The sequence below is a fragment of the Odontesthes bonariensis genome, chromosome 1, assembly GCF_027942865.1.
Source record: "Odontesthes bonariensis isolate fOdoBon6 chromosome 1, fOdoBon6.hap1, whole genome shotgun sequence".
NCBI lineage: Eukaryota > Metazoa > Chordata > Actinopteri > Atheriniformes > Atherinopsidae > Odontesthes > Odontesthes bonariensis.
In genome coordinates, this window is record NC_134506.1 from 47,725,063 (window position 1) to 47,741,046 (window position 15,984).

Below are 15,984 nucleotides of genomic sequence, written 5' to 3' on the forward strand. Positions count from 1 at the left end.
GGTAGTCCGGCTTTTTAAACTCCAGCCAACTAGCCAGACTACCTTCATCAGCACCAAAACTCAGCTGGAACTCTGCTCACAGGACGCAGCAGGGGGTAAGAAGATGTTCAGAAATGATGCTGCTGATATGGGATGTTACACAGCTTCATGTCAGAAGAGGCGAACTGTCCCTTTAAAGAGGCGAACTGTCCCTTTAAGTGTGCAAGAGGTGAATGATTTCTTATTGTTTTATTAGAACTGGTTCCGGAACTCTCTTAATTGTCACATCATTAGTTTAGTATCCAGTCCCGACACCCCAGAAACTAGTTTACTGTCCCAAACTAACTGACAAAAGAAAGAGATCTGAACTCGGAATCAGCTCCACTTTCAGCTCTTTTCTGCAGGTGGACCGCCACGTGACACCTCGGCTGCTTTGATCTCTGGTCAGAGAACAAACAAACAAACAGACAGACAGACAGACAGACAGACAGACAGACAGACAGACAGACAACAACCACCTGAGCGTCCCGGAACTCCACCACCACATTCTCGCTGCTCCAGCGCGCCGCCATCTTCCTTCGTTCTTTACCGTCAACAAACACCACGTGACCTTCATGTGACGTCACGGGACGGCCCAAACTGCTCGCTGCTGGGATTTCAAAATGAAACTCGTGTCATTTTTCTTTCTCCTGGTTTTACTGGAAACACTGGAAACAGTTCGCCTCAGATGTTTTTTTTACTTTTTTTGTTTTTATTTTATCAGAACAATCCTTCTGAAAATCTCTTTCCGGTCACATGATGTATGTTTTGGAACAAGAAGCCGCAGCAGCTGAGTAACTCAATTAAAAGCTGTTAATTCCAAAATCCGTTCTTTATTCCAAGAAAATCTGGCTTCATCCCCATCTTGTGTTTCTTATTGGAACTCCTTTGTGCAGAATGTTAATTGGGAAAAACTTGGTCTCTCCCACACAAGTTTTTTCTCACTAATAAAGTCAAAGAAGTCTCTTTTAAATTAATTCATAAATTTTATCCAACTAAGCACTTTCTTCAGAAATATAAAGCTGATGTTGATATTTCCTGTTCTTTTTGTAAGCTTTACCAGAAACATCTGCTCATCTGTTTTGGAACATGCTCCAGACATTGTTGCTCTGATATCACACCAGATTTCCTTCTTTTCTTTGAAAATGTTTTGTTTGGTAATCACAGATTTCAAGGCGAAAGATTCCTCTCCCACATACCTTATCAGTCTAATATTGTTGCTTGCTAAATTTCATATTCATAAAAGTAAAACAATGCACAGGAAACCACTTTTTGACCTCTTCGTAATAGATGTAAAATTGTATCTTGACTCAATCTCGAATTCAATTAACAAAAAAGGCTAAAAAAACAATAAGTATTTGGAAAGACTATAACTTATTTTTGTAACTCGCATTTACTTGTGTAATTTTTTATTTTTTCCTTTTTTTTCTCTCTTGTGTTCTAACAGTTTTCTATCTTTGTATTTTTTAACTATGTTCTTCTTTCATTTTATGTCCTTTGTTCATTACTGTACACTATTTCTTTCATGACTACTGTTACTGTGACATTGTGAAGATAAATAAAGTTTATTAAAAAAAAAAACAACTCTGCGTGTCACGGGACTGTTTCCTGGCTCCTGATTGGCCGCTCCAGCTGCTGCTCGCCAGTTCAAGATGGCGCAGACCCAGGTGGAGCATGTTGTCGCAGATGCTGGAGCGTTTCTAAGGAAAGCTCCTCTCCAGGTGAGTCTGAGTGGCGCGTGAGGCGCGGACACGTGTTCTGTGCGTGGGGAGTGACGTCATGTGAGCGGCGCTGTCGGCCCGGTTCGGCCCGGTTCGGCCCGGCTCACATGGGCCGGAGGCCGGAGAGTTCTGTACCCGGTGTTGCGGTTCTCCTGTCCGGGGTGTTCAGGTGGTGCGGGACCCGCTGCAAAGTGACGTCAGTGGACAAAGAAGCTGTGACGTCACATCGTCACGTCATGTACATGTCGTGCGTGGCTCAGGTTATATATAATATATAAATATAAATCCAGGTCCAAAGGGGTGGGGAAGACCCGGATGTGAGGTTTCCTCCGAACCTCCAGCAGAAACGAATCCTCCGTCAGTCACAGGCAGCTGCGTCACAGCTTTGTTTACAAGTTGTTTATAGATGCTCTGATGTTGTTTATGGATGCTCTGAGGTTGTTTACATGTTTATTGATGCTCTGAGGTTGTTTACATGTTGTTTATGGATGCTCTGAGGTTGTTTATGGAGGCTCTGAGGTTGTTTACATGTTTATTGATGCTCTGAGGTTGTTTACATGTTGTTTATGGATGCTCTGAGGTTGTTTATGGAGGCTCTGAGGTTGTTTACATGTTTATTGATGCTCTGAGGTTGTTTACATGTTGTTTATGGATGCTCTGAGGTTGTTTACATGTTTATTGATCCTCTGAGGTTGTCTACATGTTGTTTATTGATCCTCTGAGGTTGTCTACATGTTGTTTATTGATCCTCTGAGGTTGTTTACATGGACCCTCCACATCAACATTAATGAGCTTGTTTTTTATTAATCACTGGGCCCAAAATGTTCTGGAATTCTGCTGGGGATCAGGTTTCAGCTGTTAAACAGCAGTTGCAGCATCTGAGAGCTGGTGACATCATCATCCTAACCTCAGATCTGGTGGTTCAAACTGATTCCAGACCAGCGGTCTCCCACGGTCTGTCCCACACCTGAGCACACAAATGGGGGCGGAGCCTAGTTATCATAGCAGAACGATGAGGATTTGGAAACTTTTAACTACGAGACTAAGAGAAGACTGACGTCTCAGAGCGCCGTCGTTATGACCAGGAAACTCCAGATGTTAAACCTGGTTGTGTTTGTGTTTCAGGATATCGGGAAAAACATCTACTCTCTGAAGGATGTGGTGGATGAGATCAGAGACAAACCCACCAGGAGGAGCCTCGCTGTCCTGCCGTACCAGCTCTGCCTCAAGGATCCACACCCAGAACACGTCAGACACGGTAACCAAACTAACCAGAACACGGTGACCAAACTAACCAGAACACGGTGACCAAACTAACCAGAACACATCTGACACGGTAACCAAACTAACCAGGACACATCAGACACTGTAACCAAACTAACAAGGACACGTCAGACACGGTAACCAAACTAACCAGAACACGGTGACCAAACTTACCAGAACACGGTGACCAAACTAACCAGAACACGGTGACCAAACTGACCAGGACACGGTGACCAAACTAACCAGAACACATCTGACACGGTAACCAAACTAACCAGGACACATCAGACACTGTAACCAAACTAACAAGGACACGTCAGACACGGTAACCAAACTAACCAGAACACGGTGACCAAACTTACCAGAACACGGTGACCAAACTGACCAGGACACTGTGACCAAACTGACCAGGACACGGTGACCAAACTAACCAGGACACTGTGACCAAACTAACCAGAACACGTCAGACACGGTGACCAAACTGACCAGAACACGGTGACCAAACTGACCAGGACACTGTGACCAAACTGACCAGGACACTGTGACCAAACTGACCAGGACACTGTGACCAAACTGACCAGGACACGGTGACCAAACTAACCAGGACACTGTGACCAAACTAACCAGGACACGGTGACCAAACTGACCAGGACACTGTGACCAAACTAACCAGGACACTGTGACCAAACTGACCAGGACACTGTGACCAAACTAACCAGGACACTGTGACCAAACTGACCAGGACACGGTGACCAAACTAACCAGGACACTGTGACCAAACTGACCAGGACACGTCAGACACGGTGACCAAACTAACCAGGACACGGTGACCAAACTAACCAGAACACGTCAGACACGGTGACCAAACTAACCAGAACACGTCAGACACGGTGACCAAACTAACCAGGACACTGTGACCAAACTGACCAGGACACGGTGACCAAACTAACCAGGACACTGTGACCAAACTAACCAGGACACGGTGACCAAACTGACCAGGACACTGTGACCAAACTAACCAGGACACGGTGACCAAACTGACCAGGACACTGTGACCAAACTGACCAGGACACGGTGACCAAACTAACCAGGACACGGTGACCAAACTAACCAGGACACTGTGACCAAACTAACCAGGACACTGTGACCAAACTAACCAGGACACTGTGACCAAACTGACCAGGACACTGTGACCAAACTAACCAGGACACGGTGACCAAACTGACCAGGACACTGTGACCAAACTGACCAGGACACGGTGACCAAACTAACCAGGACACGGTGACCAAACTAACCAGGACACTGTGACCAAACTAACCAGGACACGGTGACCAAACTAACCAGGACACGGTGACCAAACTGACCAGGACACAGTGACCAAACTGACCAGGACACGGTGACCAAACTGACCAGGACACGGTGACCAAACTAACCAGGACACTGTGACCAAACTGACCAGGACACTGTGACCAAACTAACCAGGACACTGTGACCAAACTAACCAGAACACGTCAGACACGGTGACCAAACTAACCAGGACACTGTGACCAAACTGACCAGGACACGTCAGACACGGTGACCAAACTAACCAGGACACTGTGACCAAACTAACCAGGACACTGTGACCAAACTGACCAGGACACGTCAGACACGGTGACCAAACTAACCAGGACACGGTGACCAAACTAACCAGAACACGTCAGACACGGTGACCAAACTGACCAGGACACTGTGACCAAACTGACCAGGACACGGTGACCAAACTAACCAGGACACTGTGACCAAACTAACCAGGACACAGTGACCAAACTGACCAGGACACGGTGACCAAACTGACCAGGACACGGTGACCAAACTAACCAGGACACGGTGACCAAACTGACCAGGACACTGTGACCAAACTAACCAGGACACTGTGACCAAACTGACCAGGACACGGTGACCAAACTAACCAGGACACGGTGACCAAACTGACCAGGACACGGTGACCAAACTAACCAGAACACGGTGACCAAACTGACCAGGACACGGTGACCAAACTGACCAGGACACGGTGACCAAACTAACCAGAACACGTCAGACACGGTGACCAAACTAACCAGAACACTGTGACCAAACTAACCAGGACACGGTGACCAAACTAACCAGGACACTGTGACCAAACTAACCAGAACACGTCAGACACGGTGACCAAACTAACCAGGACACTGTGACCAAACTAACCAGGACACGGTGACCAAACTAACCAGGACACTGTGACAAAACTAACCAGGACACTGTGACCAAACTAGCCAGGACACTGTGACCAAACTGACCAGAACACGGTGACCAAACTAACCAGGACACGGTGACCAAACTAACCAGGACACTGTGACCAAACTGACCAGGACACTGTGACCAAACTGACCAGGACACGGTGACCAAACTGACCAGGACACTGTGACCAAACTGACCAGGACACTGAGACCAAACTAACCAGGACACGGTGACCAAACTAACCAGGACACTGTGACCAAACTAACCAGAACACGTCAGACACGGTGACCAAACTAACCAGGACACGGTGACCAAACTAACCGGAACACGTCAGACACGGTGACCAAACTGACCAGAACACGGTGACCAAACTAACCAGGACACTGTGACCAAACTAACCAGGACACGGTGACCAAACTAACCAGGACACGGTGACCAAACTAACCAGGACACGGTGACCAAACTAACCAGGACACGGTGACCAAACTGACCAGAACACGGTGACCAAACTAACCAGGACACGGTGACCAAACTGACCAGAACACGGTGACCAAACTAACCAGGACACGGTGACCAAACTAACCAGGACACGGTAACCAAACTAACCAGAACACGGTGACCGAACACGTTAGACACGGTGACCAAACTAACCAGGACACTGTGACCAAACTGACCAGAACACGGTGACCAAACTGACCAGAACACGGTGACCAAACTGACCAGAACACGGTGACCAAACTGACCAGAACACGGTGACCAAACTAACCAGAACACGTCAGACACGGTGACCAAACTGACCAGGACACTGTGACCAAACTAACCAGGACACTGTGACCAAACTAACCAGGACGAGGTGACCAAACTAACCAGGACACGTCAGACACGGTGACCAAACTAACCAGGACACTGACCAAACTAGCCAGGACACTGTGACCAAACTGACCAGGACACGGTCTGTTTTTTGTTTTTCAGTCACAGAGTTCTCTAAGAAGACCGGAGACTATCCGAGCCTCTCAGCCACCGACATCAAGGTTCTGGCTCTGACCTACCAGCTGGAGCTGGAGCACGTCGGTTCCCAGCACCTGAAGAAAGAACCGGACCTCAAGGTTCTGATTGTTCTGCTGCAGTTCCCATAAATGTGTCTGGTGTCATGGTGACATGGTTCTGACCCATGGACCCATCTTGTGTTTAAGGTGAACATTCAGAGCACACGGCGCCACCCGGAGGCTCCAGTTAACGTCGCCGGGTTCCACTTCCCCTCCAAGGTACCGCCCGGCTGCTGTTGAACATCAGTTGATGGTGTCAGAACCATCTGGACCAGGTTCAGTTTGTCTCTTTGTCCCATCAGAAACCCTCAGAGGCTCAGAACCCCTCACAGACCCCGACAGAGAAGGAGAGGTCCAACGACCGGGAGCAGTTCAACGGCTTCCAGTTCTGGAGGGACCCGCTGCCGTCCTTCAGCGACGACCTGCTGGCGCTGCTGGTGAGTCCCAACGGGCCGGGACCGACCCAGAGCAGCCCACTCTGTGGTTCTGGTGTTAATGTAGAAGTTTCTGCTGCTATTCTGTTAGGGTCCAAACGAAGTTTCAAACCCGCAGCAGAACCAGCAGAACCAGCAGAACCAGCAGACGGACTCTGTGGCGCCCAACAGCCAACAGTTCAGCAGCTTCCTGTTCTGGAGGGAACCGCTGCCAACCATCGACGACGACCTGCTGGGGCTGCTGGTGAGTTGGACCATGAAGCCAACGGGCCGGGTCCAACGGGCCGGGTCCAGGTCCAATGGGCCGGGTCCAGGGCCAATGGGCCAGGGCCAATGGGCCAGGTCCAATGGGCCGGGTCCAGGTCCAATGGGCCGGGTCCAACGGGCCGGGTCCGGGGCCAATGGACCGGGGCCAATGGGCCGGGTCCAACGGGCCGGGTCCAGGTCCAATGGGCCGGGTCCAATGGGCCGGGTCCAATGGGCCGGGTCCGGGGCCAATGGACCGGGGCCAATGGACCGGGGCCAATGGGCCGGGTCCAACGGGCCGGGTCCGGGGCCAATGGACCGGGGCCAATGGGCCGGGTCCAACGGGCCGGGTCCAGGGCCAATGGGCCGGGTCCAGGGCCAACGGGCTGGGTCCAGAGCCAACGGGCCGGGTCCAGGGCCAACGGGCCGGGTCCAGGGCCAACGGGCTGGGTCCAGAGCCAACGGGCCGGGTCCAGGGCCAACGGGCCGGGTCCAGGGCCAACGGGCTGGGTCCAGAGCCAACTGACCGGGTCCAGGGCCAATTGGCCGGGTCCAAGGCTAACGGGGCGGGTCAAGAGCCAGGTCCTAGGGCTAACCCAAAGCTGTGATGCCTGCTTCCAACATCCAGAATCTGAGATGCAACTCAGTGTTTTCTGAACCTGTCGGCCATGTTGATGTTTATTTATTTATTTATTTTTTGTGTGTACAGGACGAGGGCAGAGTCTCACTACAGACAGAGGCGGGGGCGGAGCTCCGGGAGTCTAACGACCAATCAGAGGACGAGGACAAAGAGAACGAGCCTGAAGACGCTGCTGATGATGATGATGATGATGGAGGCGGTTGGATCACTCCCAGTAACATCAAACAGGTGAAGATGGACTCTGCTGATTGGACAGCGCCTGCTGATGTCACAGTCGGATGTCTGACCACCGACTTCGCCATGCAGGTAAGACACAGCGATGGTGAGCCTGCAGGTGGTCACTTCCTGTTTTACACCCATAGGAGCAGGCTCACTCACTGCCCCCGCAGGCTCACTGCCCCCCGCAGGTTCATTCATTGCCCCTCGCAGGCTCATTGCCCCCCGCAGGCTCACTCACTGCCCCCGCAGGCTCACTGCCCCCCGCAGGTTCACTGCCCCCCGCAGGTTCATTCATTGCCCCTCGCAGGCTCACTGCCCCCCGCAGGCTCACTCACTGCCCCCCGCAGGTTCATTCATTGCCCCTCGCAGGCTCATTGCCCCCCCGCAGGCTCACTCACTGCCCCCGCAGGCTCACTGCCCCCCGCAGGTTCACTGCCCCCTGCAGGTTCATTCATTGCCCCCGCAGGCTCACTGCCCCCCCGCAGGCTCACTCACTGCCCCCGCAGGTTCATTCATTGCCCCTCGCAGGCTCATTGCCCCCCCGCAGGCTCACTCACTGCCCCCGCGCAGGCTCACTCACTGCCCCCGCAGGCTCACTGCCCCCCGCAGGTTCATTCATTGCCCCCCCCCCCCAGGCTCATTGCCCCTCGCAGGCTCATTGCCCCCCCGCAGGCTCACTCACTGCCCCCGCAGGCTCACTGCCCCCCGCAGGTTCATTCATTGCCCCCCCCCCCCCCAGGCTCATTGCCCCTCGCAGGCTCATTGCCCCCCCGCAGGCTCACTCACTGCCCCCGCAGGCTCACTGCCCCCCGCAGGTTCATTCATTGCCCCCCCCCCAGGCTCATTGCCCCTCGCAGGCTCATTGCCCCCCCGCAGGCTCACTCACTGCCCCCGCAGGCTCACTGCCCCCCGCAGGTTCATTCATTGCCCCCCCCCCCAGGCTCATTGCCCCTCGCAGGCTCATTGCCCCCCCGCAGGCTCACTCACTGCCCCCGCAGGCTCACTGCCCCCCGCAGGTTCATTCATTGCCCCCCCCCCCCCCCCCCCCCCCCAGGCTCATTGCCCCTCGCAGGCTCATTGCCCCCCCGCAGGCTCATTGCCCGCCCCCCCCCCCCCCCCCCCCCCAGGCTCACTCACTGCCCCCCCGCAGGCTCATTGCCCGCCCCCCCCCCCCCCCCCCCCCCCCCAGGCTCACTCACTGCCCCCCCGCAGGCTCATTGCCCCCCGCAGGCTCATTGCCCGCCCCCCCCCCCCCCCCAGGCTCACTCACTGCCCCCCCGCAGGCTCATTGCCCCCCGCAGGCTCATTGCCCGCCCCCCCCCCCCCCCAGGCTCACTCACTGCCCCCCCTCAGGCTCACTGCCCCTCGCAGGCTCATTGCTCATTGGAAAAAGTGTCTGATAAATCTTCTCCCGTTTCCAGAACGTTCTGCTCCAGATGGGCCTCCACGTGCTGTCGGTGAACGGGATGCTGATCAAACAGGCCAGGAGCTACATCCTGAGGTGCCACGCCTGCTTCAAGTGAGTCAAACCTGAGAAACATGAAGGCTGCCTTTAACCGAGAGTCCAACCTGAGCTCAGAGCCGCTCAGAAACATGAAGGCTGCCTTTAACCGAGAGTCCAACCTGAGCTCAGAGCCGCTCAGAAACATGAAGGCTGCCTTTAACCGAGAGTCCAACCTGAGCTCAGAGCCGCTCAGAAACATGAAGGCTGCCTTTAACTGAGAGCTTTTTTTCTCAGGACGACGAGCAACATGAACAAAGCGTTCTGTCCCCACTGTGGCAACAAAACCCTGAAGAAGCTGGCGGTTACCGTCGGCGACGACGGCAGCATGAACATGCACTTCTCCAAAAACCCCAAAGTGCTGAACCCCCGAGGACTCCGGGTGAGATTCACATTCCAGTGATTACTGCAGCTTCAGCTAACAAAGTAATGTGGGAACAATGTTCATCTTTCAGAAAGGAGCAGCAATAACTGCTTAGAAGCTGGTGTACGTCACCTTCATTAGCTAAGCTGTTAGCGTTAGCTGCTGCTAAAGGAACAGCAATAACTCCTTAGAAGCTGGTGTACGTCACCTTCATTAGCTAAGCTGTTAGCGTTAGCTGCTGCTAAAGGAACAGCAATTACTGCTTAGAAGCTGGTGTATGTCATCTTCATTAGCTAAGCTGTTAGCGTTAGCTGCTGCCAAAGGAGCAGCAATAACTCATTAGAAGCTGGTGTACGTCATCTTCATTAGCTAAGCTGTTAGCGTTAGCTGCTGCTAAAGGAACAGCAATTACTGCTTAGAAGCTGGTGTATGTCATCTTCATTAGCTAAGCTGTTAGCGTTAGCTGCTGCTAAAGGAACAGCAATAACTGCTTAGAAGCTGGTGTACGTCATCTTCATTAGCTAAGCTGTTAGCGTTAGCTGCTGCTAAAGGAACAGCAATAACTGCTTAGAAGCTGGTGTACGTCACCTTCATTAGCTAAGCTGTTAGCGTTAGCTGCTGCTAAAGGAACAGCAATAACTGCTTAGAAGCTGGTGTACGTCATCTTCATTAGCTAAGCTGTTAGCGTTAGCTGCTGCTAAAGGAGCAGCAATAACTCCTTAGAAGCTGGTGTACGTCATCTTCATTAGCTAAGCTGTTAGCGTTAGCTGCTGCCAAAGGAGCAGCAATAACTGCTTAGAAGCTGGTGTACGTCATCTTCATTAGCTAAGCTGTTAGCGTTAGCTGCTGCCAAAGGAGCAGCAATAACTGCTTAGAAGCTGGTGTACGTCATCTTCATTAGCTAAGCTGTTAGCGTTAGCTGCTGCTAAAGGAACAGCAATAACTCCTTAGAAGCTGGTGTACGTCATCTTCATTAGCTAAGCTGTTAGCGTTAGCTGCTGCCAAAGGAGCAGCAATAACTGCTTAGAAGCTGGTGTACGTCATCTTCATTAGCTAAGCTGTTAGCGTTAGCTGCTGCTAAAGGAGCAGCAATAACTCCTTAGAAGCTGGTGTACGTCATCTTCATTAGCTAAGCTGTTAGCGTTAGCTGCTGCTAAAGGAGCAGCAATAACTGCTTAGAAGCTGGTGTACGTCATCTTCATTAGCTAAGCTGTTAGCGTTAGCTGCTGCTAAAGGAGCAGCAATAACTCCTTAGAAGCTGGTGTACGTCATCTTCATTAGCTAAGCTGTTAGCGTTAGCTGCTGCCAAAGGAGCAGCAATAACTGCTTAGAAGCTGGTGTACGTCATCTTCATTAGCTAAGCTGTTAGCGTTAGCTGCTGCCAAAGGAGCAGCAATAACTGCTTAGAAGCTGGTGTACGTCATCTTCATTAGCTAAGCTGTTAGCGTTAGCTGCTGCCAAAGGAGCAGCAATAACTGCTTAGAAGCTGGTGTACGTCATCTTCATTAGCTAAGCTGTTAGCGTTAGCTGCTGCTAAAGGAGCAGCAATAACTCCTTAGAAGCTGGTGTACGTCATCTTCATTAGCTAAGCTGTTAGCGTTAGCTGCTGCCAAAGGAGCAGCAATAACTGCTTAGAAGCTGGTGTACGTCATCTTCATTAGCTAAGCTGTTAGCGTTAGCTGCTGCCAAAGGAGCAGCAATAACTGCTTAGAAGCTGGTGTACGTCATCTTCATTAGCTAAGCTGTTAGCGTTAGCTGCTGCTAAAGGAGCAGCAATAACTCCTTAGAAGCTGGTGTACGTCATCTTCATTAGCTAAGCTGTTAGCGTTAGCTGCTGCCAAAGGAGCAGCAATAACTGCTTAGCAGCTGGTGTACGTCATCTTCATTAGCTAAGCTGTTAGCGTTAGCTGCTGCCAAAGGAGCAGCAATAACTGCTTAGAAGCTGGTGTACGTCATCTTCATTAGCTAAGCTGTTAGCGTTAGCTGCTGCTAAAGGAACAGCAATAACTCCTTAGAAGCTGGTGTACGTCATCTTCATTAGCTAAGCTGTTAGCGTTAGCTGCTGCTAAAGGAACAGCAATAACTGCTTAGAAGCTGGTGTACGTCATCTTCATTAGCTAAGCTGTTAGCGTTAGCTGGTGTACGTCATCTTCATTAGCTAAGCTGTTAGCGTTAGCTGCTGCTAAAGGAACAGCAATAACTCCTTAGAAGCTGGTGTACGTCATCTTCATTAGCTAAGCTGTTAGCGTTAGCTGCTGCTAAAGGAACAGCAATAACTGCTTAGAAGCTGGTGTACGTCATCTTCATTAGCTAAGCTGTTAGCGTTAGCTGCTGCTAAAGGAACAGCAATAACTGCACGTCATCTTCATTAGCTAAGCTGTTAGCGTTAGCTGCTGCTAAAGGAACAGCAATAACTCCTTAGAAGCTGGTGTACGTCATCTTCATTAGCTAAGCTGTTAGCGTTAGCTGCTGCTAAAGGAACAGCAATAACTCCTTAGAAGCTGGTGTACGTCATCTTCATTAGCTAAGCTGTTAGCGTTAGCTGCTGCCAAAGGAGCAGCAATAACTGCTTAGAAGCTGGTGTACGTCATCTTCATTAGCTAAGCTGTTAGCGTTAGCTGCTGCTAAAGGAACAGCAATAACTGCTTAGAAGCTGGTGTACGTCATCTTCATTAGCTAAGCTGTTAGCGTTAGCTGGTGTACGTCATCTTCATTAGCTAAGCTGTTAGCGTTAGCTGCTGCTAAAGGAACAGCAATAACTCCTTAGAAGCTGGTGTACGTCATCTTCATTAGCTAAGCTGTTAGCGTTAGCTGGTGTACGTCATCTTCATTAGCTAAGCTGTTAGCGTTAGCTGGTGTACGTCATCTTCATTAGCTAAGCTGTTAGCGTTAGCTGCTGCTAAAGGAACAGCAATAACTCCTTAGAAGCTGGTGTACGTCATCTTCATTAGCTAAGCTGTTAGCGTTAGCTGGTGTACGTCATCTTCATTAGCTAAGCTGTTAGCGTTAGCTGGTGTACGTCATCTTCATTAGCTAAGCTGTTAGCGTTAGCTGCTGCTAAAGGAACAGCAATAACTCCTTAGAAGCTGGTGTACGTCATCTTCATTAGCTAAGCTGTTAGCGTTAGCTGCTGCTAAAGGAGCCGCAATAACTCCTTAGAAGCTGGTGTACGTCATCTTCATTAGCTAAGCTGTTAGCGTTAGCTGCTGCTAAAGGAACAGCAATAACTGCTTAGAAGCTGGTGTACGTCATCTTCATTAGCTAAGCTGTTAGCGTTAGCTGCTGCTAAAGGAACAGCAATAACTGCACGTCATCTTCATTAGCTAAGCTGTTAGCGTTAGCTGCTGCTAAAGGAACAGCAATAACTCCTTAGAAGCTGGTGTACGTCATCTTCATTAGCTAAGCTGTTAGCGTTAGCTGCTGCTAAAGGAACAGCAATAACTCCTTAGAAGCTGGTGTACGTCATCTTCATTAGCTAAGCTGTTAGCGTTAGCTGCTGCCAAAGGAGCAGCAATAACTGCTTAGAAGCTGGTGTACGTCATCTTCATTAGCTAAGCTGTTAGCGTTAGCTGCTGCTAAAGGAACAGCAATAACTGCTTAGAAGCTGGTGTACGTCATCTTCATTAGCTAAGCTGTTAGCGTTAGCTGGTGTACGTCATCTTCATTAGCTAAGCTGTTAGCGTTAGCTGCTGCTAAAGGAACAGCAATAACTCCTTAGAAGCTGGTGTACGTCATCTTCATTAGCTAAGCTGTTAGCGTTAGCTGGTGTACGTCATCTTCATTAGCTAAGCTGTTAGCGTTAGCTGGTGTACGTCATCTTCATTAGCTAAGCTGTTAGCGTTAGCTGCTGCTAAAGGAACAGCAATAACTCCTTAGAAGCTGGTGTACGTCATCTTCATTAGCTAAGCTGTTAGCGTTAGCTGGTGTACGTCATCTTCATTAGCTAAGCTGTTAGCGTTAGCTGGTGTACGTCATCTTCATTAGCTAAGCTGTTAGCGTTAGCTGCTGCTAAAGGAACAGCAATAACTCCTTAGAAGCTGGTGTACGTCATCTTCATTAGCTAAGCTGTTAGCGTTAGCTGCTGCTAAAGGAGCCGCAATAACTAACCCCAAACCTAGCCCAACTGCTCAGGTTGTTGTGGTTATTTAGAGAAACCAAAACTTTATTTGCTTTTTGTCTCTTTTTTTATTGAGTCCCTTTTTAAATGTCTCCAAACCCGTTTGTTTCCTGTAATCGTGGTTCTGTGTGTCACGTGACGGCGTCTGAACCCGCCGTGTTTGTGTTGCAGCACGCGCTGCCGCTGCCTCAGGGAGGGAAGCACGCCAACAACCCCTACCTGGTGGAGGACCAGCGCTTCCCCCAGCAGCGGCTGCCCAGGAAGGCCCGCCAGAAGACGGACGTCTTCGACCCGGACTACGTGGCCGGAACGTCGCCGTTCTGCGAGAACGACATCTACAGCCGGGCCGCCAACCTGCAGATCAGGGACGGCCAATGTGGCGGCGGCAGGAGGCGGGCCAACCCCAACGCCGCCCGCAAGAAGTTTGTGAAGAAGAAGTGATGTCATTAAGACACTGACAGTCCGACACAGTCAGACGGGTCACCACCTAACCTGACCCTACTGTGATGGGACCGATGGACGGCGTGACCAAAGCTTCTCATTGGTTGGTCAGCAGAGACGGGGTCTGAAGCCTGGACAGACGTGTAGATAACGCTCACTCTCATGTGCATCATTGTAACTTAATCAATAATAAACCTTCAGTCTGACATCATCAGACCCAGAGTCACTTTGTTCTGTCAGAAGCTCTTTAAAGGAGCAGTTCAGTGTTTTAGGCGCTGTGAATAAACAGTTTAACCTCTCAGATGTTCCTTCAGAGTTTAAACACACCTGAGCTCAGCACCACTTCCTGAAGTCTCCGTGTCATTAGCCGCACTCGGACAGAGCCGTTATAAGAACGGTCCTTCCCCAGGGGAACTGTTTCAGTTAGCGCCACATTCAACAACAAAACAGAACAAAACAAAACCCGGTAAAAGTAAGGAGAGAACAGCACCAAGAAGCTAACATGGAGAGCGGGGAGGCCACCGTGTTCATGGTCTGCATGATGGTGATATTAATCATGGACGATCACATGGGGCGTCTAACATGGAGGCTGGCAGAGCTCACAGAGAGAGTCAGGAGACGCAGGATGGAGCGCAGGCCATACTTCTTGGTTTCATGAAGGAAGGAGAGCAGAGCGCCGCAGACAAAGGAGACCACGTGGAGGTTTCACTTATTAAACACGCCAAGGTTGTGTCCGTGTGTATGAGGAAACATTTCAGCCTGACAGCATGACAAGGGGCGGAGCTACCGACCACCAAGGGGCGGGGCTACCGACCACCAAGGGGCGGGGCTACCGACCACCAAGGGGCGGAGCTACCGACCACCAAGGGGCGGAGCTACCGACCACCAAGGGGCGGGGCTACCGACCCCCGAATGCGGCTATTATTCATGTCACCATCTCAGGCCAACAGGACAGCACCTGTTCTCCTTAGCTCCACAGAATCCAGGTTACATGTGAGCACAGCTGAGAAATCCGACGGTATCTTGACTCCTCGAAGTGGACGTGGAGCTTAAGCCCCTCCCCTTCTGGGTCACATTTGCTCCGATTGGCTGAACTTTCAAACCAGCAGATCTTTGTAATCAAAGCTCCAAACCCGTCAGACTTTTACATTTTAGATGGTCTAAAAGTAACGATTCTGACATCAAACAAACCTCCATCATCTTCTCTCTGACCTCCTGACAAACATCAGGAGGTCACGGGGCGCTCGGTGGCGTAGTGGGTTAAGCAGCCGCCCCGTGTACAGAGGCTGCTGGCCCCGGTGCGAGTCCCGCACCGAGCGGCCCTGTGCTGCATGTCTTCCCCCTCTCTCTGCTTCCTGTCTCTCTCCAACTGTCCTATCATTAAAGGCATAAAAAGCCCAAAACAAACATAAAAAACAACAACATCAGGAGGTCAGAGAGAAGATGGAAGCTGCTTCAGCACTCTGACTCTCAGCTGCGATGTGGCTCTGAAACTCCTGAGGGCCGTTTCACGTAGCAGGTTTAGTGAAAACTCTGAGTAGGTTAACCCTGAAATGAGGGAAACTGAGTTTTCCGTTTCACAAAGGGAGGTAACTCACCCAGAGAAAGAGGGGTAACCCTAGCCTGTTTCACAAAGAGAGGTAACTCACCCAGAGAAAGAGGGGTAACTCTAGCCTGTTTCACAAAGAGAGGTAACTCACCCAGAGAAAGAGGGGTAA

General features: G+C 50.8%; 2 protein-coding genes across 4 annotated transcripts in view; one reads left to right on the forward strand and one right to left on the reverse strand.

Moving 5' to 3' along the window:
- The window catches only part of wdr59 (WD repeat domain 59), a 57,008-nt gene extending 56,439 nt beyond the window's left edge, over positions 1-569 (reverse strand). For both annotated transcript variants that reach the window (XM_075468861.1, XM_075468855.1), the window contains exon 1: positions 498-569. In XM_075468861.1, coding sequence (XP_075324976.1) covers positions 498-551 — 54 coding nt within the window. In that variant the 5' untranslated portion in view covers positions 552-569. The remainder of the gene's footprint in view (positions 1-497) is intronic.
- A 1,089-nt stretch (positions 570-1,658) lies between these two features.
- nob1 (NIN1 (RPN12) binding protein 1 homolog) lies at positions 1,659-14,472 on the forward strand. Of its 2 annotated transcripts, XM_075474669.1 has the most exons (10): positions 1,659-1,739; positions 2,865-2,997; positions 6,231-6,364; positions 6,452-6,523; positions 6,607-6,741; positions 6,830-6,982; positions 7,694-7,930; positions 9,265-9,362; positions 9,582-9,726; positions 13,997-14,472. In XM_075474669.1, the coding sequence occupies exons 1-10, from the start codon at positions 1,671-1,673 to the stop codon at positions 14,264-14,266; spliced, it is 1,446 nt and encodes a 481-aa protein (XP_075330784.1). In that variant the 5' UTR covers positions 1,659-1,670; the 3' UTR covers positions 14,267-14,472. The 2 variants fall into 2 exon arrangements, with proteins under 2 accessions (XP_075330784.1, XP_075331638.1); XM_075475523.1 differs by lacking the exon at positions 6,830-6,982.
- Positions 14,473-15,984: the final 1,512 nt, after the last annotated feature.